Here is a 27,073-nt window from a genome sequence, read left to right on the forward strand (position 1 = left end):
GACCTCTCCGCCCCCACCCCCGTCTGACCTATCACCCTCACCTTGACCTCTTTCCACCTATCACATTTCCGACGCCCCTCCCCCAAGTCCCTCCTCCCTACCTTTTATCTAAGCCTGCTGGACAAACTTTCCTCATTCCTGAAGAAGGACTTATGCCCGAAACGTCGATTCTCCTGTTCCCTGGATGCTGCCTGGCCTGCGCTTTTCCAGCAACACATTTTCAACTATAATTGTTTAAACAAGTTAAAAGTTGCTTCACTTTTGCCCAGTGTTACTGTCTATTGCAAAATTGTCTAAAATAAACTATAGTTAAGAACTTCAGTCAAGAAGTTCTTGGATTATAGCTGAGTCCAAATCCAAATTAAAACCCAAATAGCGTGAGTTGACATTGATATAGTTAATTTAGTGTACCAAAGGTGGGTACCTCTTTAGTCCAAGTTGCTCACAGCAATTGCCAGTACCTCTTCAACAGATCAATAGTCGACCATAAGACATGGGAGTAGAAGTTGGCAATCAGCCCATCGAGTCTTCTGCTCCATTCAATGAGATCATGGCTGATCTGATAATCCATAATGCCACTTTCCAGCATTTTCTCCATAATCCTTGATGCTCTTACTGATTAAAAAGTTCTCCATCTCGGCCTCGAATATAAAAATTCAGCCTCAACAGAGCTCTACAATCAAGAATACAAGAGGTTCACTGCCCTCAGAAGAAATTCCTCCTCATCTCTGTTTTAACTGTGTGATCTCTCACTGGATTATGGTCTTTGATCCGAAAGTTTTCCACAAGTGAAAAATGACCTTTCTACATTTATCCTGTCAAGTTATCTGAGAACCTTGTATGTTTCAATGAGTTCTCCTCTATTCCAATGAATACAGGTCTATTCAAACTCTCTTCCTTAGCAAGAAATGAACCACTGCCAATTCTATTGATACAATCTTTCAACAGAGGAATGATATTTGAATCTGTTTTTGCAAACGCATTTATTTTCTGTAAACTGTGCAGAATCTGGCTTAAGTGCTAAAGCTAATGGTGAACCCAACTGCTCTGGCCAGGTTTAAGCAACTGTCTAAAAATGTTAAAGACGTTTGAAATATGGATGGAATGGACTTTGTAAATTCATGGAAAGTCTTTAACTGCCAGTGTAGTGTAATACATTCTCATTGTCCATGTAGAAATAAATACTTCAACCAATTGATGTGTTAACTGAATGTGTTCTAATATTTCAGGATGAGAAAATAATGGCAAATAAAGGAAATAATTTATAAATGAATGAATTTTTGACACATCAGTGTAAAGACTGAAACTTTGAGGTCACATCGTGGAGCGGTTGTCACTAGCGTTTGTTTTCTGTATTTGCATTGACAGTAATGTTCATGTTAATAAAATGCATTAAATCTTGTCAGTTGCGTCAAATATTTTACCTCTGGTGATAGTCGACAAATAAAAAACAAATGAAATATCAGAGTGCATTGTGTGTTTTTATGTGCGCAGCAAAATTATTCTCTAAGTATCAATATTGATGCTAGAAATACATTGGTGGATCACTAAGCAAATGATTACAGTAAATTCACACTTGATGATAATGGTTATTAAGTCCCCATTGCGGTTGGGCAGCCTACTCACTGTGCATCCTTTCTTTGAGTTTGTTTTCTTAAAATGGAAATTTGCGTTGTTGCAATTGAATGATCTCGAAATATCACATTTAAATTTTATCAATGTGCAACAATATATGAATTTTCCGTGAGTACTATGAACTGAATTGTAATTAAAGTTCTATTTTATTTTAGAGTTTTAAAAGCCAATACATGAAGATCATTTTAAAAATGAAGGGTATAATGGTCAAGCTGTGTTCTGAGTCTCTAATTATTCCATCCCAGGTTTTCTTTAGGCCAAACAATATCTTTTATCCTGGTGGTATTGGTGTAAATTTATTACACTGGCTAATAGCACAGGCTACTGGCAGTACATAAAATACTGATGATCTTGTTTAAAGCATTTAGCAAGATCTGGATCAGTTTCTGCTATCAAAAATATAAGAAAAGATCTAGGTTAGAAAGAGCAACAAAACCCTTCAGGCTGAATTTGGAATCAGAACCAAGATAGAGCAGAGCAGCTAAACAATATATTATGTTGTGATCATAATCATATGATAATCATTGTATAGTATCATTTTTCAGTTGGGAAAGCAATGATTTGCATTGTTTGTCTTTGTCTATGCTGAAGATTTGATAGGGTACCTATGTGGCTATTAAGGTCAATTCATACCCAGTAGATTTTGCTGCAAATAGCTCCTAAGTGGATATGCATATGCAGTAGAACCTGAAATGCAAATAATCCTCTTGGACGTTCTTAAATGGCATTGATGTGATATTTCAAATGGCTAATACTATTTAAAGACAAGCTTTTGGAGAGCTGATTTTATGCTTTATTTATCTGTACTTTTGCCAAATGGTCATTACAGTAAAAAATGCAGACCTGCACACTTCTCAAAAAGTTTATATATGTTTTTACAGGATCTGGGATACCTGAGATGAAGACAATCCTTCGTGGAGTGGTGCTTAAAGAATATCTCACTTTAAAAACTTTTGTAGCCAAAGTGATTGGTTTAACATGTGCATTAGGAAGTGGGATGCCTTTAGGTAAAGAGGTAAGAAATTTAAGTATAGATATTTTTGTTTGGAACTTTGGACCATTCGGCCAACAAATTGGTTAAAATTATTGATTAAAAAGTGGAATTGAGTAGTCTAACAATTAATTTATTAATGCCTAGTGTTCTTTCCAATTTTGTTTGTTTTATTTAACAACCATATTTGGTTATGTTTATGTTCCAACGATCTACTCCTCAATCAGTCCAATTATTAATACTATTGATAAAAATCTTAATAATAATATTGATTTGAGACAATGGATGGGGAACTTGAACACATTCCTACATCTCCTGCTAATAATTATGCACATGGACTTTGATCCTTTCCCAGGTCTCTACATTTGTATGAAGCTCAAGGTTTGCATAAAGATTTGTAGTTTGGGTGCCAGTTGTCATAGTTGCGGGTATGTTTGCCGAGCTGGGAAATTGATTTGCAAACACTTTGTCCCCTGTCTACGTGAGACCTTCAGTGCTTTGGAGTCTCCTGTGAAGTGCTGCTGTACAGCATCTTCTGGAATTTATTTGGTTTCATTCCTGCTGCTTTGCTGGTTCCAGTAGTTCGTTATAGTGGCCGGGATACTGGGACTAGGTCTATGTGTTTGTTGATGGAGTCTGTGGATGAATTACATACTTGTTCTGTGATCGTTGTGTTGTCCCAGTTGAATTTGTGGTCCTTGTCATCTGTGTGTGTGGCTACTAGAGACAGCTGGTTGTGGTGTTTAGCGGCTAGTTGGTGGTCATGGATGCAGATTTTTAGTTGTCTGCCTGTTTGTTCTATGTAGTGTTTAGTGCATTCTTCGCATGGAATCTTGTAAATTATGTTAGTCTTGCACATGGTGGGTATAGGATCTTTTGACCTGGTGAGTTGTCTGAGTGTTGCTGTCGGTTTATGGACTGTCATGAATCCCAGTGGTCAGGGAAGCCTTGGTGTCTGTTCTGAGAAGTTTTTTATGTCAGGTAGAGTGGCTACTAAGTTAGGTCATAGCATGTCCTCATCGAATTGTTTGCCTATTAGGCATCTGTGGATGGAGTTGTGGGGATACCAGTTCTTGGCGAATACTCTGGAAAGGTTTTCTTCTTCCCTTCGTAGATTGAGAGTGCTGCAGTGTGTTGTAGCCCTTTTGAACAGGGACCTAATACAGCTTCTCTTGTTTGTGTTTGAGTTGTTGCAGTTGTTGTTCAGGTCCTGGTCAGAATGTGTAGCTTTTCTGTACACTTTTGTGGTGCATTCACTGTTCTGTGTTCTTTCTACCATCACATCCAAGAATGGGAAATTGATTGTTGGTTTCCTCCTCTTTTCATAAATCTGATCCCTATGAGCATGGTGTTGATAATCCGGTGTGTGTTCTCGATTTCTGTTCTCTTAATGATAACAAAAGTGGCGCATTTGATCCAGAGTTTGAGTTGGATTTGTGGGAAGGCTGTTTGTTCCAATCTTTGCTCTGAGCCCAGAGACGGGTGAGCCCACAGGTGTTTCACTGATCTGTTTATATATTTGGATGTTGAATGTGAAGTGCGTCGTCCAGCACAAATCTAGTAGTTTGAGTATGCAGTCCTTGTTGATTGGTTCCCTGTCATGTTGCCTGTTCTGTTTGTCCAGGAGGTTGGCTATTGTCTCCCTGGCTATGGCTTTGTAATTGAAATGAACAGTGCCGTTACATCGAATTAGACCATAATATCATCCTTGTTCTTAATGTTGTCTAAGAATTCCTGTGATGATTGTATGGAGTGTATGGGTCTGTTGATAAGATGTTTTTGTTGTTGTTGAAATTCTTTTGCTAGTTTGAGATGGAGTTCCAGGAGTGCCAAAATGGGTCTAAGTGGTATGTCTGGTTTGTGTACTTTGGGTAATCTGTAAAATCTTGGGGTGTTGTAGCTTTCTGGTTTCATCCTTTGTAGGTCAATCCTGGTTATTAGTCCTTTTTTTTTCGAAGGTTCCGTAGTGTGTTGTTTATTCTGTTGGTTAGATGTGGTGAGGGGCACACTCCCTCTGTAGGTAAGTGTCGGTATCTACAAGTAGTTTCTCTGCTTTCTGAATACAGTATATTCGGTCTTGTCCGCGATTACCATAATTCTATTCTTGTCTGCTGGTACTGTGATTTCGTTCTTGTCATTTTTGTTTTTAGGGCTTCTCTCTCTTTGGTGTTGAATTTGTTCATTTGTCTTTTCTTTGTTGGTGAAGGTACAATGGTTTGTCTGACTTCTTAGTGTGTTTCTTTGGTTAGGCTGTTAGTTCTGAGCATACATTCAGCCACAAATTTGACTGGGACAACACAATGATCATAGGAAAAGCCAAACAGAGGACAGCCACAGAATTTCTAGAAGCATGGCACTCATACACGGTCTCCATCAACAAACATATCGACTGAGAGGAGAAAGTGAGGAGTGCAGATGCTGGAGATCAGAGCTGAAAATGTGTTGCTGGAAAAGCGCAGCAAGTCAGGCAGCATCCAAGGAGCAGGAGAATCGACGTTTCGGGCATGAGCCCTTCTTCAGGAATTCCTGACGAAGGGCTCATGCCCGAAACATCGATTCTCCTGCTCCTTGGATGCTGCCTGACCTGCTGCGCTTTTTCCAGCAACACATTTTCAGCTCATATAGACTGAGACCCAATGTACCGGCCACTATTACAAACTACTGGAAGTGGCAACCAGGAACAGCAGAGATGGAACCAAATAAATTCCAGAAGACAAAGTACAGCAGCACTTCATGGGAGGCTCCAAAGCACCTGCAGATGTCACCTAGATAATGGGTGAGACATCTGCACATCAATGTCCCAGGTATATGAAGCTGTGATAGTGTCTAAGTGCTCAACCATCTGTACCCTGGAATATCCCAAATGGCCACCCACTGACGTTTTAAAGCTGACTCTCTATGGTGCCTGCAATAGAAAGTGATCCACGAATTTAAAGGTTGCACAGGGTGCTTCATTCTTCAAAGCTGGTATAATTGGGATTCACATTTATAATTTAAAGCTGCAGTTTCTCAGCGAGTATAGATATATTGTAAAACCCACTGAAAAGTTAAGTAATGGATTTTTCTCCGGTTCTTTCCCAAGTTATTGGAGAGAAGCTAACATCTGTGGGTATTCAAAAACAGGGCTAACTGTCAGCCAGCAAAATACAGAACAGTATCTCTCAGTCATGAAATTTCCAAATTGCTTGAAATATTGTGCGTTATCATGCAAGTAAGCACTTTGAAACTCATACAGAGAGACAAAAAAGACACTGGTGTTATTGAAAGAGGGGAGAAGTGCTGGGGAAACAGCAACAGTCCTCAGGATTTGATGGGATGTTGATTTTGTTTCCCATCATCTTCAGTTATCTGCTCTTTTCCTTTCGGTTCTTTCACTCCTTCACAGGAAGGACAAGGTGACCAGTTCACAAAGTATAAAGGCTCCCAGCTGTCTTCTCAATTAAGAACAATAACAGTTGCCAGAACTAATGGGAGAAAACAAGTGGGTTTGTTTAGCTTCAGGTCATTAGAGGCAAAGGAGAAACCTGTACACACATACGCACACACCCATATACACCTGCCGCCCTCCCACTGTTTCAGAAGTCAAAAGCTTTGTGTTGTATCATTTATATTCAGAGGCTGCTCAGCTACTCAGCAACCAATCAGCATTGGTATCAGACTCATAACCTTTGGCAACCATGACTGTCAACAGTTGCACAAACCAATCAGCGATGTGTTGCCAGCCAAATCTACCTTTGAATATATATCTGTGCTGAAAATGTGTTGCTGGAAAAGCGCAGCAGGTCAGGCAGCATCCAAGGAGCAGGAGAATCGACGTTTTGGGCATGAGCCCTTCTTCAGGAATCCTGAAGAAGGGCTCATGCCCGAAAGGTCGATTTTCCAGCTCCTTGGATGCTGCCTGACCTGCTGCGCTTTTCCAGCAACACATTTTCAGCTCTGATCTCCAGCATCTGCAGCCCTCACTTTCTCCTGTCAATCTGCGCTGTCAATTTGCACTTTTTCCTACTGCTGGTGAAGCACTGTGTAAAGATGCCCCAATAAAATTTTCAGTAACCTGCTTTTTAAAAGTACAGAACCATTATTATCAAAGTGCTTGCCTGTTATAGTTAGTGTGAACCATGTAAATGTTGGCTGAATATGAATATTACTTTGTGATATTGATACAATTAAAGCAGAAATGAGTTCTGTTGTTCAGATTCTTTGAGATCTAGACAAATAAGAACATGGGAAAGCAAAGGCTAGTATTGAGGAAGGTGCAAAGATTTTATCTGTATATCCTGCCACTGCAACAAACCACTCGAACCAGCAACCAAAAGCAGCAGGAACGGAACCAAATAAATTCCAGAAGACCACATACACATACGTCTCACACAGGCACACACCACAGAAGACATGTTTGATTTTTCCCATGATTACAAATGCTGTGGTTTCATCTTGACATCATGACAAAGATACATTGGCTGTTGGATGCTAACTTTGTCTTTTCCCCAGAGGCATTGCATTAAGTGTGATTGCAGTGACGGCATCAGCACTCAACTGTTCTGCACCTAGAAGCTTCTAGGCAATCTCTGACATTATTTAGTCAGTCAACATCCACTGATGTAGAGAGTTGTCTTCTTCATTTGAGTGATGTAATCATGTCTGTTACCTTTTTGTTGGTTGGTATCATTCAGCTAGGAGGAGAAAGTGAGGTCTGCAGATGCTGGCGATCAGAGCTGAAAATGTGTTGCTGGAAAAGCGCAGCAGGTCAGGCAGCATCCAGGGAACAGGAGAATCGACGTTTCGGGCATAAGCCCTTCTTCATGAAGCATCATTCAGCTACTCTATTACTTTTAATTAATCTCTGTGAAATTGATAGTTAATCATCAAATGAGAAGGATAACTCCCCAGGAACAATATGACAAATGATCAGAAATGTATATTTTTATTCTCACCTTATTTTTTGTTGTGCTACTGCTATTTCTTGTCATAAGAACCAGGAGCAGGAATAGACAATTCAGTCTCTTGAGCCTGCTCTGCCATTCAGTAGAATCATGGCTGATGTCATCTCAGCCTCAACTCCACCTTCCTGCTTGCTCTCCATAACCCTTCCACTCCTCACTAGCTAAAAATCTGTCTTTCTCCTCCTTAACTTTACTCAATGTCCTAGTATCCACTGGACTCCAGGGTAGTGAATACCACCGATTCACATTTCTTTGAGAAAAGTAATTTTTCCTTGTCTCTGTTTTATTCTGCTGCCCCTTGTCACATGCAAGATTGTCTCACAGGACATCCCGTCTCTATGTCTACTTTGTCAAATTCCTTTAGCAACTTGAGACCTTAATCAGATCTCTCATTCCTCTAATTAAATTACATTCCTCTAATTATGGCTACCCTTTAAATTTAAAACTCTCTATGTGCATGATCCGACCCCCTTATCCTATATGGTATTACCACATTGTCGTTGTAGCTGGGAGTTTGTCAACTGAACCCTCAAGGAGCAAGAATACTTCAGTGAAATTGATGAACTTGGTGAAATGGGACTCTGTGGAAAACTTTAATAAGGTGCCAGTTCTTTTGAAGAGTCACATCATACTCAAAATGTTTCATCTGTTTTTCTCTGTTCTCAGATGCTACCAAGCCTGCTGAGTTTCTCAGGAATTCTTTGTTTGTTAACAAACCAGTGGAGATTTTTTAAGGCTGTCACTAGCAGGATAGATAAGAGAAGTAGCAGATGTACTGCACTTGGACTTTGATAAGGTCCCACACAGTAGGTTAGTAAACAAAATTAGAGCTCGTGGGAGAGTGGGCAAAATCCTGGCAAGAATCGAGGGTTAGAATAAATAGGTCATTCTTGTGTTAGTGGGCTGTGACTAATGGGGTACCACAAAGATCAGTGCTTAGGCCTTAGCAATTCACAATCTATATCGATAATCTAGTTGTGGATAGGGGGTACAAGTGTAATATTTCCAAATTTGCAGATAACTCAAAACTAACAGGAGATGTGATGACAATGCAAAGAGGCCTTAATGGTATATGGACCGGTTGAGTGAGTGGGCAATAAATTGGCAGATGGAATATAATGTGGATAAATGAAAGGTTATCCATGGTAGAGCAGGTTTGATGGGCTCACTGGCCTACATCTGCTCCTTTTGTTCCTAATCTTTAAATTCACATGGACGTGTATATGAGATTCCATAAAGTAATTTTCATTGCTATGTTGGTAAGATACTGACCAGATGGGCAAGGCAATAAGAACAAACTTACCATAAAGGCCAAACAAAAGTAAAATATTGTGGATGCTGGAAATCTGAAATTAATAGCTGAAAAGACTTTGTGATCATGATTCTTTCCTTGGAATTGGATATTGCTAGCAAGGCCAGTATATATTGCCCATGTCTAACTGGCTGCCACTTTGAATGATTGCAGTCCATCCAGTGCAGCCATACACCGCTGTGCTGAGGAAAGGTATCCCAGAATTTGATCTCCCAGTGGTGGTGGAACGGTGTTCTAATTTCAAGTCTGGTTGATGTGTGGCCTTGATGGAAATATTTAGGTACAGAAGTGGTGTTCCCATGCATCTGCAGCTATTGTCCTTCTAGGTGGTAGAGGTCTCTGTTGGAAAGGTGTTGCCAAAGGAGCTCTTGGTGAGTTGTGGCACTACATTTTGCAGTTAGTACACATTGCTGCCACTGTGAACTTGTGGTGTGCAGACTGAATATTTGCTGTGGTGAATAGGATGCTGATCTAGTGATTACTTTGTCCTGGACAGTATAGAATTTCTTGTGTGTATGATGCCACCCCGATCTAGGAAAGGGAGCAGTATTCTTTCACAGTCTTGACCTGTGCCTTTTTGAGACAATGAACAGGATTTAGGGAGTCAGGAAGTGAGTTTGGGTCACACGATGGCTCAGTACTGCTGCCCCACAGTGCCAGGGACCCCGGTTCGATTCCACCCTCAGACGATTGTGTGGAGTTTGCACATTGTCCCCATGTCTGTGTGGGTTTCCTCCCACAGTCCAAAACTGTGCAATGAGGTGAGTTGGCCATACTAAATTGCCCATAGTATCCAGCGATGTGCAGGCTAGATGGATTAACCATGGGAAATACAGGGTTACAGGGATAGGGTAAGGGGGTGAGTCTGTGTGGGATGTTCTCCAGAGGGATGGTGGTGGACTCATTGGGCTGAATGGCCTGCTTCCACATTGTAGGGACTCTATGAAACCTTAACATTCCCAATTTCTGACCTGACTATGCCGAAATGTCAATTCTCCTGCTCCTCGGATACTGCCTGACCAGCTGTGCTTTTCCAAACCACACTCTTCAACTCTGATCTCCAGCATCTGCAGTCTTCACTTTCTCCTATTTATATGCCAGTCCAGTTCAGTTTCTGGTCAATGCAAACCCCACGGTGTTGATAGTGGGTGATTCAGTGATGTTAATACCATTTGAAAACTAGGGTGAGATGGATAGATTCTGTCATGTCAGAAATGCTCATTGTCAGGCACACATGTTACTTGTCACTTATCAGTCTAAGATTAGATGTTGTCGCGTTCTTGCTGAATATGTAAATGTTTCAATAAGATTGCCTCTCAGTTTTCTAAGCTCCAATGAGTACAGGCCCAAACAATTCAATCTGTTCTGGTCAGAAAATCCCTCCAAAACCAGAATTAATCAAGTTAACCTTCTCTGGACTGCTTCCTAATCCAGTGTATCTTTCCAAAGATAAAGTGGCCAAAACTGTTCGCAGTATTCTAGGTGCGGTCTGACTATTGCCTTGTATAGTTTTAGCAGGACTTCCTATTTTTGTAATCCATCCTCATTGAAAGAAAGGCCAGCATTCTATTTGCCTTCTCTATTAACTGCTGAACTTGTAAATTCTCACTCTTCGTGATTTATGCATGAGGACTCCCAAATTCCTCTGTGCTGCAGTTTTATATCATGGATTTCTAAATGGTCTGCTATTACTTCCTTCATCATAGACTCTAAGATTTTCCTAATGACAGATGTTAAGCTAACAGGTCTATAGTTGCCTGTTTTTGTCTCCTTCCCTTTCTGAATAAAGATGTTATATTGGCAGTTTTCCAATTCTCTGGGACTTAACCAAATCCAAGGATTCTTGGAAGATTACGACGAGTGCATCTCTGACCATAATTCTAACATTCTGTAATATCGTAGGATGCAGCCCATTAGGTCTAGGGAACTTAGGGACCTTTAGTCCCATTAGATTCACTAGAACTTCTGCTTAACTGTAGGTTTCAATGGAGGGGCAGTTAGGTCAGGAAGCTGACAGTGCAACTTCAATCCTTATGTTGACTGTTCAAGACTGCTCCTGCTGCTTCTTGATGGGTAATGGTGTTGTCAAACTATAACACCAATTGTCTCCCTGACTCTCTTCACCTCTCTCATCTCTGCCCCTCTCTCTCTCCCTCTCTCTCTCTCTAATGGAGAATGATACCTTTGGTCCTTTCTAGATATTTTTACAGCTTTTTTGACATTTTTAATCAACCTGTTATGTCAAGCAAGTTATGTCAGTATTACAATCGTAAATGTACTTAGTATCCACTAATTTCTGAGAAATCGGTGCTCTTAAAATTTACTTAGTGCATTTAAAGGCATATTGTACTGCTTTACAAATTACATCGTCAGCATATCCCCATCAGTGACATAATCTCAGATATAATTGACTTTATGAAGCTCTGCAAAGTGAAACTAGGTATTATTTCAATCTGCCAGGAAAGCGCTGAGAAGCATCAGCAAGCAGTCAATTAATGGAGAAATTGGTTGAACTTTACAAGTCCGTATATATTGTTTGCAAATGTAATACAGCAGATCTTTAAACTGTGTGATTTTTGTGGATTATGGCCTCTAATGGTTTCACTCTCCAGGGTCAACACAATTAACTAATTGCAATTCGTTTTGCAGTTGCTGAAATGAGTAAACAACATATGTTCTACCACTAAAAATAGACAGGCATTACCAGTTTCTTAATACTCTACCTTTCATAAAATTAGCTTTTTTTGCCTGCGAAGTACATTTACTGAGCATTACAGTACTCAAAGCAATTACGTCAATGGTGACAGCTTTAGGCATCCGGTACGTTTCATATTGCATAAGCTCGGAACCAGAGGTGAAGGTTTGATAGCAACAGCATGAAACAATATGCGCAACTCTAAATTCAAGCTCCATCAAAAAGATTTTCTCCTTAAAAGCTATTTTGTTAGAAGTCTGCAGGAGGTAGACTTGAATTCAAGAGAATGGGAGGAACCAAGAGTACAACTTTGGAATTTAACCTTTAGCTTAGTTTATTAAGAGATAGGACTAAATAGTTAGGATTTTGGGGCAAATAGGAGAAATGCAAGTGTAGCAGAACTCAAATGATGTCAATAACATAACTGCCTGACATACACTGAAATTAGAATTGTTTTTTACAAAAATACTGTCAAAAGTTCTGAATTTAATTTTGAATAAACAATATTTTACACTCTCATTTAATAAAATGATTAGCTATTTGTTCCCTAAAGTTCCCTTTGACATTAAAGTACATTGTGGGTGATGTGCATGGAACTCAATTTGCAATTTTCTTTTGTCCCATAGTACCCTTACATAGCAAAGATCTGCTCATTGTCTTGAAAGCACTAATTGTCTCATCATCTATAGTCCTTTGGGGAAAGATTTCTACCTCCTTTTAAAAAGAAATCTGATTTTACTTTGTGCCATAATTCTTATTTTAAGATTACATTTCCCTGCTTTCCATTTGTTCACCAGAGTGAATAATTTCTCCAAGTCTGCCATATGAAGTAAGTTTAACATTTTTTTAAAAACTCATCAGAGGTTTAGGTTCTATCTTTAACTCATGGTCCAATATCATATTCACAGTGTTCCAAAAGTGGCCTCACCAATGTCCTGTACAATCTCAACATGATATCCCAACTCCTATACTGAGCAATAAGGGCTTTCACAAAATTTTATAATATATAGTGAGAAATGATGTGATCAAGATACCCATTGTGCTATTTAATCCACCCTATTTCAACAGCAAACTGATACATTGAACAAATGACTCAAGCCATATTTACGAGATTGCCGGTAAGACTAATGTTCTAGTGTGGGAATCCCAACCCGTACACTAGGCAGTGAGATTGGGTCAGTAGTGGACAGGAGTCGGTAACACCCCATAGGTATCTTCTGATCAAGAACATAGAGGAAAAATGGGAGATAACCTGAGTTTGAATGCAGGATAGACTCAATTAAAGACAAGGAGTTATGCATTTTAAAATAGCAAATGTATTAGCTACACAATCAGAAATATGCAAGGGACAAGAGGTTGATGAAGTACTTAAATTACAGAACTTTTAAAATGCTCAAATCTAGGAAAAGTATATTTATTAACTGAAGTACAAGTGAATATTGGTAGTACCTTTTGGAGTACTGTGTATATCCTTCCTATACCCTGCCAAAGGAAGGTTGTTATTAAATTGGAGAGGGTTCAGAAAAGATTTACGAAGATATTTCTCTGAATTATAGGAAGAGGCTGAATTTAAAGCACTAATTGTCCAGGCTTTTTTCCCTGGATCTTTGGAGACTGAGGGGTGACGTTATAGAGGTTTATAAAATTATGAGGGGCATGGATAGAGTGAATAGCCAGAGTTTTTTTCCTAAGATGGGGGGAGCTAAACTAGAGGACATAGGTTTACTGTGAACGTGGAAATATTTAAAAGGGACCTGAGAGTAACCTTTTTATGCAGAGGGTGGTGTGTGGTGCCAGATGAAGTGATTAGATTAAATTAGATTATATACAGTGTGGAAACAGGCCCTTCGGCCCAACAAGTCCACACCGACCCACCGAAGCGTAACCCACCCAGACCCATTCCCCTACATTTACCCCTTCACCTAACACTACAGGCAATTTAGCATGGCCAATTCACCTAACCTGCACATTTTTGGATTGTGGGAGTAAACCGGAGCACCCGGAGGAAACCCACGCAGACACGGGGAGAATGTGCAAACTCCACACAGACGGTCGCCTGAGGCAGGAATTGAACCCGGGTCTCTGGCGCTGTGAGGCAGCAGTGCTAATCACTGTGCCCAGTGGTGTAGGCTGGTACAATTGCAACATTTAAGTAGGTATCTGGATGGGCCAAATACTGGCAAATGAGACTAGGTCAGATTGGGATATCTGGTCAGTGCAGATGAGTTGGACTTGAAGGGTCTGTTTCCATGCTGTTTGACTCTATGACTCTATTTCTCTCATTTTGATTTATTCACACTAGCCATTTCTGGTAGATTATAATAAATCTTTTCTCTGTTTTCCATTATAAATGCTGTACCAATATTTATACTAGAAGCTGTCCATGTAAAAATGAACAGGGACATTTATACTGGATCCATATTGTTAGCTTTATCATTTTTTTTTATTACTGATGAGTACCGTGAGCATTATCTAGGAACAAAATGTTTCTGGAGTACTCCATTTCTGAAAGTAATGGAAAGAACTAAATGTTCCACAGTTTACACAGTAACGTTTCAATGGAAAACATAATGACATCATGTTTTTCAGTAGTTTCCTTAACATTTTCTGTTTTCTTCTGCGGTTGTTCCCAGATCTTGTGGGTGATGAACACAGCATGAAGACCAATGATAAAGCCAATGCTGTGGGTTCAATCCCCATACCAGATAAGCATGTTGTTCATGGAGGCCTGTCTCCTCAAGTTACTCTGTGTTTTAGATGTGTTTGCCCTCATACCACATGTATAAACAATTGTCTCTCCCTGAAAGACAGAGAATCCTTTGTGGACCATGGCTCCATACTATAAAAGCCCAGATCGTATCTCTGGTCAATTATGCTGCAGCTTTTTCCAAAGCAGCCCCTTTCATGCTCTGCTCAGACAGCAGCCTCTACACTGGCAGAGGTTTCATGCTGCACCACTTGCAACCATTAAACAAATACTTTAATTTCCTGTTTTTCATAAATTTTATCTGCCACTGTTTTTTGCCAGTTACTGGTTTGCCTCATTGTGACCTTTTATAAAAGCCTTTTAATTTCCCAATATTCTGGATCTGCAGTGCAAACTCAATATGGGCTTTATGTGTCACTGGAGAGACAATGGCCTAGTGGTATTATCACAGGACTGTTAATCCAGAGACCCAGGGGATCTTGGTTTAAACCCTGCAATGGCAGATGATGGAATTTGAACAATAAATATCTGAAATTAAGAGTCTGACCATGAAAGGATTGTTGGGAGAAAAACTCATTTGGTTCACTAATGCCCTTTAGGGAAGGAAACTGCCATCCTTACTTGGTCTGGCCTATGTGACTCTACAGCAATGTGGCTGGCTCTTAACTGTCCTCTAGTCAATAATTGCTGGCCTAGCCAGTGACTCCCTCATCCTGTAAATAAATTAAGTTCCTTAGATGGAGCCACTTATCTGAGTTTTTGCTTCCTTTATATTCTTTCCACAATAAAATGTGAGCTGGTGATGTATGATTTCCTGTGATAAGCTGGCCCAGTTGAGCTTGGAGACTTGCATGCATAAGGCTGATCATGAGAACGCATTGCAAGCTGATAGGTAGCATCAGCAATTTATAAGCTTCAATCTGCTAAAGTTGTAAAATTTCTGACTCTTGAGGAACTTCTTCAGGTTAAAAATGCATGATTAGTCTAAATGTTAGCAAGCGCTAATTTTAACTGTTGACTCATGATGCGATTTCTGAGAGTTCGTAAGCCTGCGTTATGTTAAGACTGAAGCTTTGGTGCATATACAATATCGTAACTTCATCACAAGCTTTCTGTTTGTGAAACCAATATTATGACTGTTAACCTACAAATCCAACAAACATCTTGGTGCAGTTGTCTGCCATAAGAAGCTAAAATTGCTTTTTAAATTGGTTGATAATATTTTTAAATCACTTTGACGAAGAATATATTACAGTTTCAATATGGAATAGAGTGATGGATATTAGGAGCTATTATTAGATACAGGATTTCTTTTCCTGTGATATGCTTGCCAATTTTCATCAATATAAAATAATCAATGAGCCAGAACCATTTCCGAAGAACATACTGCAGTTAAGCATTTTTTAACATTATTTTAATGCTCAAGCTGAATCAATTACAGGATTTCAATCACTTAAGTAAACGCATCTAAGAAGTTCCATTCCTATGACAAAGAGTTCAAATTTAGATCTGTGTATCGGCTTTGAGTAAGGTAATATCCCTGATTTTCACTGCACTGAAAAGCCTCTCTGCAGCAAATGTTACAGACTGTTAGAAATTCTGCCTCTGAATCTGGCATTTCCATTTGTATGTGGGCAGGTTTGGGAACAATCCTGCAATGTGCTTTTTGCAAAAGCAGCTGGCCATTTCAGTGATCAGCTGCTGGCAGTCAAGCTGGATTTTGGAGTGCCTGCTATTTGGATCTCAGAGTGTGAAGCTTAGATCAAATCACAGCAGGTCTGTTCTCAAAACATTTCTTTAAGATAGCCTAGATACTCCTTTGGAAAGATGAGCAGCACAGTCAATAAGATCCCAGGACACACAGGGGATGGGATTCAGGGATACTTTAGAAAGGGATCGGGTTCGCGTATCCTTTGGGGATTAGATTCAGAGATCCTTTTGAAGGATTGTTAACTGTGGAAAAAAATTGTATATAAGGTACAGAAATCCCTTGGAATTGCTGGGAAGGGACAACTGTTGAGTAGTGTCAGCAAAGTGTTAGATGCATCAACCCGTCAAACCTTAAATTGAAGGATATTTAATGGTACAGCTGAAGATGGTTGGGACCCTGTCCTGGATAACTAAGGCTCTCTTGTGGTGCAGTGATTGTGACACTACCTTAAGCTTGGAGACCCGAGTTTACGTACTACCTGTTCCAGAGGTGTTTAACAACATCTATAAGCAGATTTATTAGAAAATGTTGAAAATATATACCCTATGGCTCTCCTTCAGGCATTGCCCTTGAGCTAAGATGATTGGCTTCCTACAGCCACAGTCCTCTTTCTTTGCGCTAGCTATGATTCCAACTAGTGGAAAATTCTCCCAATGATTCCCGTTGAGTTTAATTTTGCGCCAGCTCCTTGATGTCATGAGGGGATTTGAAGAAGAACTTGCAGGTGGTGGTGTTCCTAGGTATCTGCTGCCCGTGTCCTTGTAAATGGAAATGGCTGTGGGCTTGGAAGATATTGTCTGATGAACTTTGGTGAATGTTTGCAGTGCATCTTGCAGATAATACACAGTGCTGCTACTATGCATCGATGGTGGAGGGAGTGGATGAGGTGCCAATCAAGCAGGCTGCTTTATTCTGGATGGTGTCAAGCTCCTTGAATGTTGTTGGAGCTGTACCTGTCCAGGCAAGTGGGGGGTATTCCATCACAATGATAACAGCATTGGGGATGATCATGGCCTGGCATTTGTGTGGCATAAATGCCAGGCCATGACTATCAGCAATGGTCACAAGATCTGAACCCAGCTTCACTTGTCAGCTGAAGTTGGGTTCAGATCATTTGAACATGGACTGCTTTAGTATCTGAGGAGTCACAAATAGTGCTGAACATTGCGCAATCATCAGCAAACATTCTCACTTCTGACCTTATGATGAAGGGAAAGATCATTAATGAAGCAGCTAATGATGGTTGGGTCCAGGACACTACCCTGAGGAACTCCTGCAGAGATGTCCTGGAGCTGAGATGACTGACCTCCAACAACCACAACCATCTTCCTATGTGCTACTTATGACTCCAACCACCAGTTGGAAAAGCAGCCTGCTTGATTGGCATCAAATCCACAAACATCCACTGCCTCCATCACCAGTGTGCAGTAATAGAAGTGTGTACCACCTACAAGATGTGTTGTAAAAACTCACCACTTTAGACCAGACCTTCCAAGCCCATGACCAGAAGGACATGGGAACACCACCTGCAAGTTCCCTCACTTATCATCCTGATTTGGAAATATATCTTTGTCATTGGGTCAAAATCTTGGAACTCACTCCCTAATGGCATTGTAGGTCTACCTATAAGCACATGGACTGCAGCCATTCACGAAGGCTGCTCATTATCACCTTAAGGCAACTAGGAACAGGCAACAAATGTTGCCCAACCCACACTCCATGAATGAATAATTAAATAAATGGAAATAATTAACATGATGCACTTTTCAATGTGTAAATTTGGCACAAAATTGAAAATCCCATGACAGTATACTTCATTCAAAAATTTTAATACAAAATCCTTCCAGACTGTGATTTTATTGCAAAGCTGAAGTGAAGAAATTGCCTCAAGCTGCACTAGTATCTATATATTTTATCAGCTTTTGTTGTGCACTTGGCCTGAAGTGTGGCTGCAAGTGACATAACACCTTCTTGACGTTTCCTACCATAATTTTGTAGTTTTGACCTTTTGATTATAGAATGGTCTCACTCATATTTCACTTTTTCCAATCTACAGGGACCTTTTGTTCACATTGCAAGTATGTGTGCTGCGTTGCTGAGTAAATTCATGTCACTGTTTGGTGGGATTTATGAGGTAAGATTTTTCACATATTCAGAAGTAATGATTGAAGTAAGAGAAGCATCGATCTATTTTCTGAACAGCCGTTCTGCACTCTTCCTTATACATCTTTGCTTTGTATTAACTCAGTCTTCTGTCGAGATTCTGCAAATAATATTCTTATTCAAATGTGCTTTGGTCAAATATCAGAAAGATCTACTTAAAAAGTAGGCAGCCGTCATATGAGCATGTCAGAGCATGAGCGTTTAGAGAACTGACCAGAACATAGAGTGCAAAAACAAAGATGTTATGATGAACCTTTATAAAACAGTTGTAAGATTCAGGAGTTCACCTTAACATAACTTGTAAGACCTACGTCACTTACAATTATAGACTGGTTTTGAGTGTCATTTTATAATTTACTAGTCCTGATTAGTTATAAGACCAATTCCAGGTACAAATTTTCAGTTTTGAAGATTTCATTAATTTCATCATAACAAGTATAAAATAAATAATGCTTAATAAATGCAATGGTTTTCAGTTGATTCCCTTATTGCACCATTTCATGATGCTGGTTGACTGGGTCACAGATTGCCTGTTCTGTTCTCTTGACTGAGGTAACACAGGATTAGGATCTGGAATGCACTGTCTGAAAACATGGTGGAGGTTGATTCAATCGTGACTTTCAAAAGAGGATTAGATAACTATCTAAAGAATGAAAAAAATTGCAGGTCTACAGGGAAAAGACAGGAGTGGATCTAGCTGTGTTACTTTCAGAGAGCTGACACTGATATAACTGGATGAATATCTAAAGTAACTGCACAGAGGCTGGTATCCTGTCACCAAGTCACCCTTTGTTTACTTGTGCACAGTACGCTGTCTGTGGCCAGCTAGCTGTTAGTCAGTCCCCGGGGCTGAGGTAGATTCTAAATGCTCTGGCTTTATAATTTTTTTACTGGCTGTGACCAGCCAGCTCTGAGTGAGTCCTCTGAATTGAGGAGATTCTGATGTCCAGTTTACATATTTTTTTTCTCTCTTTAGTATATTGGCTATATGTGGCTGGCAAGCCAGCTGGGAGTCAATGTTCAACTGAGGAGATTCTAATCTCCTAGCTATATATATTTGTTTCCTTTTTTTTGGAGAAGATTCTGCATCCCCCTTTTTAAAATTTTTTTAACCCCCACATTATCACCTAACAGCAGTAGTGCTTACTTTTCCCCAGCACCCATGTCGTGTGCGTGTGTAGCTGTAGGACACAGAGAAGAACAACCAGTGCAGAAATCTTTATTTATATTCTACCACCAGTAAGAAAGGAAACACTTGAGTGGCCAGTGACAAGCAGTGCCCTTCTCATCAAAGGGCAATGCTGAGTGATCAAAATGGTGAAGTGGAGGGCAGGGATCAAATCAAAATAGAATCAGAGGAGGAAATAAAATACTCCACACCCTGCAGTGCCCACCTCTCCCTGAAAACCTCGAGGGTGTTGGTGGACACTGCATGCTCCTTCTCCAGGGACACCCAGGCTTGAACGTAACCGCAGGCACGGGACGGCACGATGGCTCAGTGGTTAGCACTGCTGCCTCACAGCACCAGGGTCCCAGGTTCGATTCTAGCCTTGGGCCTCTGTGTGGAGTTTGCACATTCTCCCCGTGTCTGCGTGGGTTTCCTCCAGGTGCTCCGGTTTCCTCCACAGTGCAAAGATGTGCAGGTTAGGTGAATTGGCCGTGCTAAATTGCCCATAGTGTTCGGTGCATTAGTCAGAGGGAAATGAGTCTGGGTGGGTTACTCATCGGAGGGTCGGTGTAGACTTGGTGGGCCGAAGGGCCTGTTTCTACACTGTAGGGAATCTAATCAAAACAAAAAGAGGGGCAGGAAAGTTAACCATGGTTGGCACAACCCCCCTTCCTCGGGGATATCCATCTTTTCAATCCATCTTTCTCACCAATTTATTGTTCTCACCGGAACGTATGAGTCATAAATTATTTTCTTCCACATATGCTATTATTCCTTAATCATCTTTGCTGCTAAACTCCTTTCTAAGTCCATTCCAGCCAGTTCTTCCTTCATTCCTTGGTAATAACCCTTATTTAAACTTAGCACAGTTGTTTCTGACCCAAGTTCCTCCCATGTAAACTGAGTGCTAAATTCTACCATATTATGTTCACTGTTACCTAGGGGAACTTTTACTTTGACTTCATTTATAAAATCTGATTCATTAAACATCACCAGATTCGAAAGAGCTACTATTAATAGGCCTATAGATTGCTTCAACCAGTGTTTTTTTTCTGTTTTTCTTTATTATCACCATCCAAACGGATTCTAAATCTTTTAATTCAAAAATCATTTCTTGCTATCGTACTTATTCTAACCTAATTAATAGTGCTAGCCCAACACCTTTCCTCTTGCCTATTCTTTCAGAAAGTCCCTGAGTAGTTAATTAATTTCCAGCTTTGATTTCCTTATGTCTCTATAATGGCTATAAGATCATAGCCATTCATCTGTATTATGTGGTTGATTCATTTAATGTATTTCCTTCCAAATGCATTGAATTAGAGTTGCCTTTTCTAAACTATTATTTCTCTTGTTGACACTATTTATTACTGTTTGTTTCATTTGTCCCTTCCTGTTCTACTCTCTGTATCAATATCCAAATAGCTGCCCTGCAATACTGCCATATCCTTTTGCTTTGTGAGCCTTTATTTGCCTTCTCCTCGAATTAGTTTAAAGCCTTTTAACAGCCCTAGTTATTCAATGCACCTTGACACTTGTCCTAGCATGGTTCAAGGGAAGGCTATCCCACTGGAACAGCCCCAGTATTGGTACCAGTGCCCCACAAACTGAAATCCATTCCAATTCTTGTGTCACACATTTAACACTTCGGCGTTATTTATCTTATGCCAGTTTGTCCGCGGCTCAGGTCGTAATCTAGAGATTGCAACCTTGGAGTTTTGCTTTACAGTTCAGTTCCTAACTGTTCCAAATCTTGCAGCAAAACCTCATTTCTAGTCGTGCCAATGTTATTATTGCTAATAATGTTGTTGCTCCTTCCCTCCCTCTCTCAGCTCTTAACCCTGGCACTGGGCAGGCAATACAGTCTTCAGGATTCTTGCTACTGCTGCAAAGAATAGTCTGTATTCTGTTAGTTATACTTGCCCCTACTATAACTATATTCTTATATTTTTCCCTACTTGAATGGCACCCTGTACCAAGGTGCCATCAGTTTGCTCATTTTCTCTACACTGTCATCCACACAGCTTGCAAGAGCCTCTTACCTGTTGGACCATTGTAGGTTCCTTAATTTAACCCTCTAGATGCATATACTTGCCCCAACCTGCAGTCGCACCCTCCTGTCTGTGATTGCACGTGGATTTTGAATTATTTAATCTGACGTATGTGACCAACGTCTGGACCACAGTTTCACATAACCTTCCCTGTGAACAATGTCTGTAGCTCAGATTCCACCTCTTCAACTTGGATCCGGAGTTCCTCAAGCTCCACGCACTTAGTATTTGTTCTGGCTCACATTGGTGTCCAGGAGTTTCCACATGCAGCAGCAGCAACACATCACCCCTCATGCCATCACTGTCATATCTGATTTCCCTTATTAATGGATTGCTCGAGATTTTCTGCTTTTTACACTACACGGTAATGAAATTTTGTTTTTAAAAAGCAGAAAGAGAGAAAAATCACAAAAATAATTTGAAAACAGGAGCAGTTATTTTTGAGAACAAAGAGAAGAAAACTGCTGGACACTGAAATGCAAACTGAAGACTTTGCAGTTACTTTAAAGATTGGCAATATTTGTCAATCCTACACACTACTCAGCTTCTTTCCCTGCACTCGTATCACACTGTGGGTCCATAGGTCATTCTTGATCCACGTCTTTTGTCCTTTCTAACTCAGCTGTTGGTTTGGTGAGGTTATTTCTTGCAGTAAATCCTAGTAAAAGCACCTCTGTTCCCCTTTGCACCAAATTTAGGTGGGTGACCAAAACCTTAGTTGAGCAAGTAGGTTTTGTAGTTCATATTAAGTGAAGAGACAGAAAGGAAGTGCAAGAGTTGAAGGAAGGAAATCTGGAATGGGGGAGCTTGTGCCTTTCTGTCCCTCATTTATTTGTATTTCTCAGCTTAAGTTCACTGGACAGGTACCCCTGCCAGTAACCAATATACAAAATGCTGGAGAAACTCAACAAGCAGCATCTTTGGAGAGAAACAGTTAACATTTTGAGTCAGGTATAACTTCTTCTAACCTACAACTTGTATTGCGGTTGGAACTGATGTGACAGAGACTAAGAAACTGGGAGAATGAAATGGAGTCCTTACAGAAAGCAGGATGTGAGCAAGTCTAGTCAAGTAACTGTGGAATAGGTGGGTTTGTAATGGATAAAAGTAGACAGCCTATCCTGAGAAATGGAAACAAAATAGTCAAGTAAGGGAAAAGTCAGTGATGGACCAGATGAGGGTGAATGAAAGATGGAATTTGTAAGCAAATTTCATGAGCTTTTCCAATTCTGAACGAATGAAGAAAGCACTGCAGATGATGACCTCACCAAATTGGAGAAAGAGTCATGGTAGGTCTTAAATAGGACTGGAATAAGCAATGTTTCACAAACCCCGCAAAGGGACAGACATAACTGAAATCCCAAGTGGGTACTTTTTACTAGGAGAAGGTGAGATTAGTTAAAGAAGAAACTGTTCAAAGTGAAGATCAACTTGGCCCAATGAAGGCCAGTGATGGTGAATGAGGACCATTCAGGCCTCCTCCCAGGAAGAAATGAAGAGCTATTGGACCATCCTGATGGAGGACAGACATGTGAAGGATTATATGTCTATAATGAAGAGGAGGAGGAGGCTAGGGCTGGGAAACTGGAAATAGTGAAACTGACATAAAGCATCAGAAGAATTCTGAATGTAAGTAGGAAGAGACTGGATGAGGTTAGACACAAAGAGTCAAGATAGGAGTAAATAAGTTCAGTGTGGCAAAAATTGAGATAGCTTGCATCATGGTTACAGTTATTGATGTTGAGACCAAGGACAGGTAAGAGACCAGAAGGAGGTTCCAGGGTGGAAGAGTACTAGAGACAGGTAAAAAGGTCTGTGAAGGGGGGACAGGATTCCTCCCTAAGTAAACGAGAATAGAGGCAAAGGTGAAGGAAAAAGAGTCCATGTCATGCTGTGCCTGCAAATCATTGAGGTGGAAATATAAGCATATAAACTGAGTCCTTTGGTGAACACAGATCATTCATCAGAGTGTGGAATATCACAGGGTATAGTGGATTGGGTTAAACAGAGTTTGATGGGGGTCAGTGTAAAATAATCAATAAGAGAGCAGATACGTCAAAAACAAAAATTCCAAATGATCCAAATAAGATTCTAGGGACAATAATGCATAATTCAAGTATTTAAATCTACCATTAAAAAGGCAAGTAAGAAAGTTGATTCAATTAACAGTAATAAAGTGCTAAATTTATAAATTATCACAGAATCAGGAGGATTTTCAGCTTCTCATAAGCAGTCATTGTCTTCATCCTTGAACCTGTATCTGGACTGTTTTTATTCTGAGATGATCATAAATTAAAGTTTCTGGTGATGGCAGCTGCCTACAGCAGCACGTAGATGATCAGTGAATTAAAAAGCCTATTCATCTTGCTTGGCAGAAAGTTTCAGTTCAGCCTGCTGGGAGCCCACTGAGACCAAACCGTGGCCAAATGATGGAGCTGGTCTATCCCACAGCAGGCCTGCCTCAGGAGGATTGCCAAGGCTCTATCTAGCTGCAGCTGCCAGGAACATTGAATCACAGAAGCAGGGTATAGGCCATTCAGCCCCTTGGGCCTTCTCTACCATTCCAGACCATTGCTGGCTTTTTACCTCAGCACCATTTTTCCCACTCTAACATTACATCCCTTGCTATTGTTAGGGCTTGATAGATTTTGTGATACCATCTTGAGCGTAATTAATGACTGAATGTCCATAGGCCTCTGGGGTGGAGAGTTCCAAAAATTCACTACCCTAGAAGTGAAGAAATTCCTCCTCATCTCAATCCTAAGTGGCTTGCCCTTTTTTCCAAGACTCCTCTGCTGGCTCTATACCTTCCCCAACCAGAGGAAACCAGCTTTCTGCATCAAGCCTGTCTAGCCCTTTAAGAATTTTCTAAGTTTAAATTAGGCCACCTCTCATTTAATTCAACTTTATTCAATACAAGTTGTCTCCTCATTCACAGTCTTGTTATCCCAGGAATTTTCTGATTTTGTCTGCTGTTCCTTTTGGAAAGGTTCATCCTTCATTATGCATGGGGACCAAGGCTGCACATATTACCCCACATGCAGAGTCTCCTTTGAAGCCAGGCTATACTCTTGCAATAAAGGCCAGTAAGCTGTTTCCTTTTCAAGTTGCCTTCAGTGATGAATGAACAAGGACACCCAGACCTTTGGACTTTAACACTTCCCTGAGCTCTCACCATTTAAGAATTGCTGATTCCTCCTACCAAAGTAGATGACCTAGTATGTGTCCACATTATCTTCCATCTGCCATTGTCTTACCCATTCAATCAGCCTATTAGAATCCTCTTAAACCCTTCTTGTATCAACAATGCAACACACATTCCCACTGAGGTTAATGTCATCCACAAACTTTGAAGTATCACTTTTGATCCCCACATCCTAATCATTGATAGACTGTGAAAATCTGGGCCCAAACATTGATTCTTGTGTTACCCGACTAATCAAAGCCTGCAAATACATAAATAACCCATTTAGTCTTACTCTGTTGACTTTCCAATTATTAATCCTCAATCCATGCCAGGATATCATTCTTTATCTCATGTGCTGTAATTGCTTTTACTACTTTGTGGAACCTTACTGAAAGCTTTTGAAAATCTAATTATGGCACATTGATTGAATCCCCTTACCTACTCTGCTAATAACATATTTGAAAAATTCTAACAGCTTTGTCAAATATGTTCCTCCCCTTTATAAATCCATGTTAACTTTGTCCAGTCAGATAACTATTTTGTAAGCGTGCAGTTTCCACATCCTTTAAATAGCTTTGAGTGTTTTCCCTACCTCTGATCTCAGGTGAACAGGCCTGTATATCTTTGTCTATTTTTCCTATCTTCTTTTCTAAAGCAGTAAGGTTACATTTGCACCATCCAAGAGTCTCTACAGTTTTGAAAGATGACCACAATGCATTTGTTTTCTCTATACTCACCTTTCAACTCTTTCAACATGTAAATTATTGGGTGCCTAGAATTTGTCAAATTTTAGTTTTTGCGATTTTGCCAATCCGATTTTTTTAAACTAATATAAATTTATTTTAGTTTCTCATTTTCACCAATCCTTGGATCTATATTATTTCTGAGCTTTTGTGTAGCTTCCTCTATGAAGATAGGAACACAGTAATTACTGAACTTCTCTGCTAATTTGTAATTGTCCATTATAAATCCTCTTGGTGCTAATAGACCCATGTTTGTCTTTACTAATCTTTTCCATTCTGTATGCCCATAGAAGCTCATGCAATCTATTTTCATGTTCCCCGCAAATGGAGATATTGCTCCACTAGGATGAAGTCTTGGCAGCTTTAGCTTTTTTAATACTCAACATTGTTAAAATCTCTTCTGAGGGAGCCTCTGTCTTGAGGTGCCCCGTTGTTCTTCAGACAGTGCTGTTGCCAATATGTAATTTCTGGAGGCCCACTTATTAGCCCTCAACTTCTGGAGCTCATAAACCCATTAGTTGAAGGGTGAGTGCACATTCTGCTGACTAATTGTCCTGCTCATTAAAAATCAATTTGGAAACAGGCAACAAGATAACGCTAGGTTAGGAATCTGGAAGTACACCAAATGTTGGGCTCCCGCCCTTGAATAAAAATTCAGCTTGAAGTATTAGACAAAGGATGATATTGCATTTCTTGTCCTATTTGGAATCGAGAGGTAACGCAGGATAACTTATTCATTGGAACAAAATCATTGGAACAAAATCAAGAGATGATTCTGGGCATAAAAGCATCTTCATTGTGACAGAGGTGGAGTTATTTCGTTTAGAAAGTAGTTACATTTGAAGGTTCCTGTTGTGATTGAAACCAGGTGGACCTCATTGACAATGAGATCCTTGATTCGGGTTGTTGAGCTGGGTCAATGAGGGAGCCCTGGCTGACAGATATAAACAAGGGATTCAGAGAGATCCCTAACTTCAGGGACTGAATCCGAGCTGACTGGTCACAGCCAGAGTACTGTGCACATGTAAAAATAAGGTGACTTGATGACAGGATACTGGCCTCTGTGCTGTTATTTCAATTCCTAAATGGAGCTTAATTGGGTGGAACTGAGAAATAAGGAAGGGATGATCACCTTATTGGGATTGTATTATAGACCCACTAATAGTCAGAGGGAAATTGAGAAACAAATTTGTAAAGAGATCTCAGTTATCTCTAAGAACATTAAGGTAGTTATGGTAGGGGATTTTAACTTTCCAAACATAGACTGGGACTGCCATAGTTTAGATGGAGAGGAATTTGTTAAGTGTGTACAAGAACATTTTCTGATTCAGTATGTGGATGTTCCTAATAGAGAAGATGTAAAACGTGACCTACTCTTGGGAAATAAGGCAGGACAGATGACTGAGGTGTCAGTGGGGGAGCACTTTGAGGCCAGTAACCATAATTCTATTAGTTTTAAAATAGTGATGGAAAAGGCTAGACCAGATCTAAAAGTTGAAGTTCTAAAATGGAAGAAGGCTAATTTTGACGGTATTAGGCAAGAACTTTCAAAAGCTGATTGGGGGCAGATGTTTGCAGGTAAAGGGACGGCTGGAAAATGGGAAGCCTTCAGCAATGAGATAATGAGAGTCCAGAGAAAGTATATTCCTGTTCGTGTGAAAGGAAAGGCTGGTAGGTATAGGGAATGCTGAATGACTAAAGAAATTGAGGGTTTGATTAAGAAAAAGAAGGAAGCATATGTCAGGTGTAGACAGGATAGATCGAGTGAAT

General features: G+C 40.1%; 1 protein-coding gene across 2 annotated transcripts in view; it reads left to right on the plus strand.

Annotated features, from left to right (window-relative positions):
- clcn2c (chloride channel 2c) overlaps positions 1–27,073 on the plus strand; it is a 611,909-nt gene that overhangs the window by 327,967 nt on the left and 256,869 nt on the right. For both annotated transcript variants that reach the window (XM_043702310.1, XM_043702311.1), the window contains 2 exons: positions 2,517–2,650; positions 18,051–18,128. In XM_043702310.1, the coding sequence (XP_043558245.1) occupies positions 2,517–2,650; positions 18,051–18,128 (212 nt within the window). The remainder of the gene's footprint in view (positions 1–2,516; positions 2,651–18,050; positions 18,129–27,073) is intronic.

This window comes from Chiloscyllium plagiosum, chromosome 13 (assembly GCF_004010195.1).
Source record: "Chiloscyllium plagiosum isolate BGI_BamShark_2017 chromosome 13, ASM401019v2, whole genome shotgun sequence".
NCBI classification, from domain to species: domain Eukaryota; kingdom Metazoa; phylum Chordata; class Chondrichthyes; order Orectolobiformes; family Hemiscylliidae; genus Chiloscyllium; species Chiloscyllium plagiosum.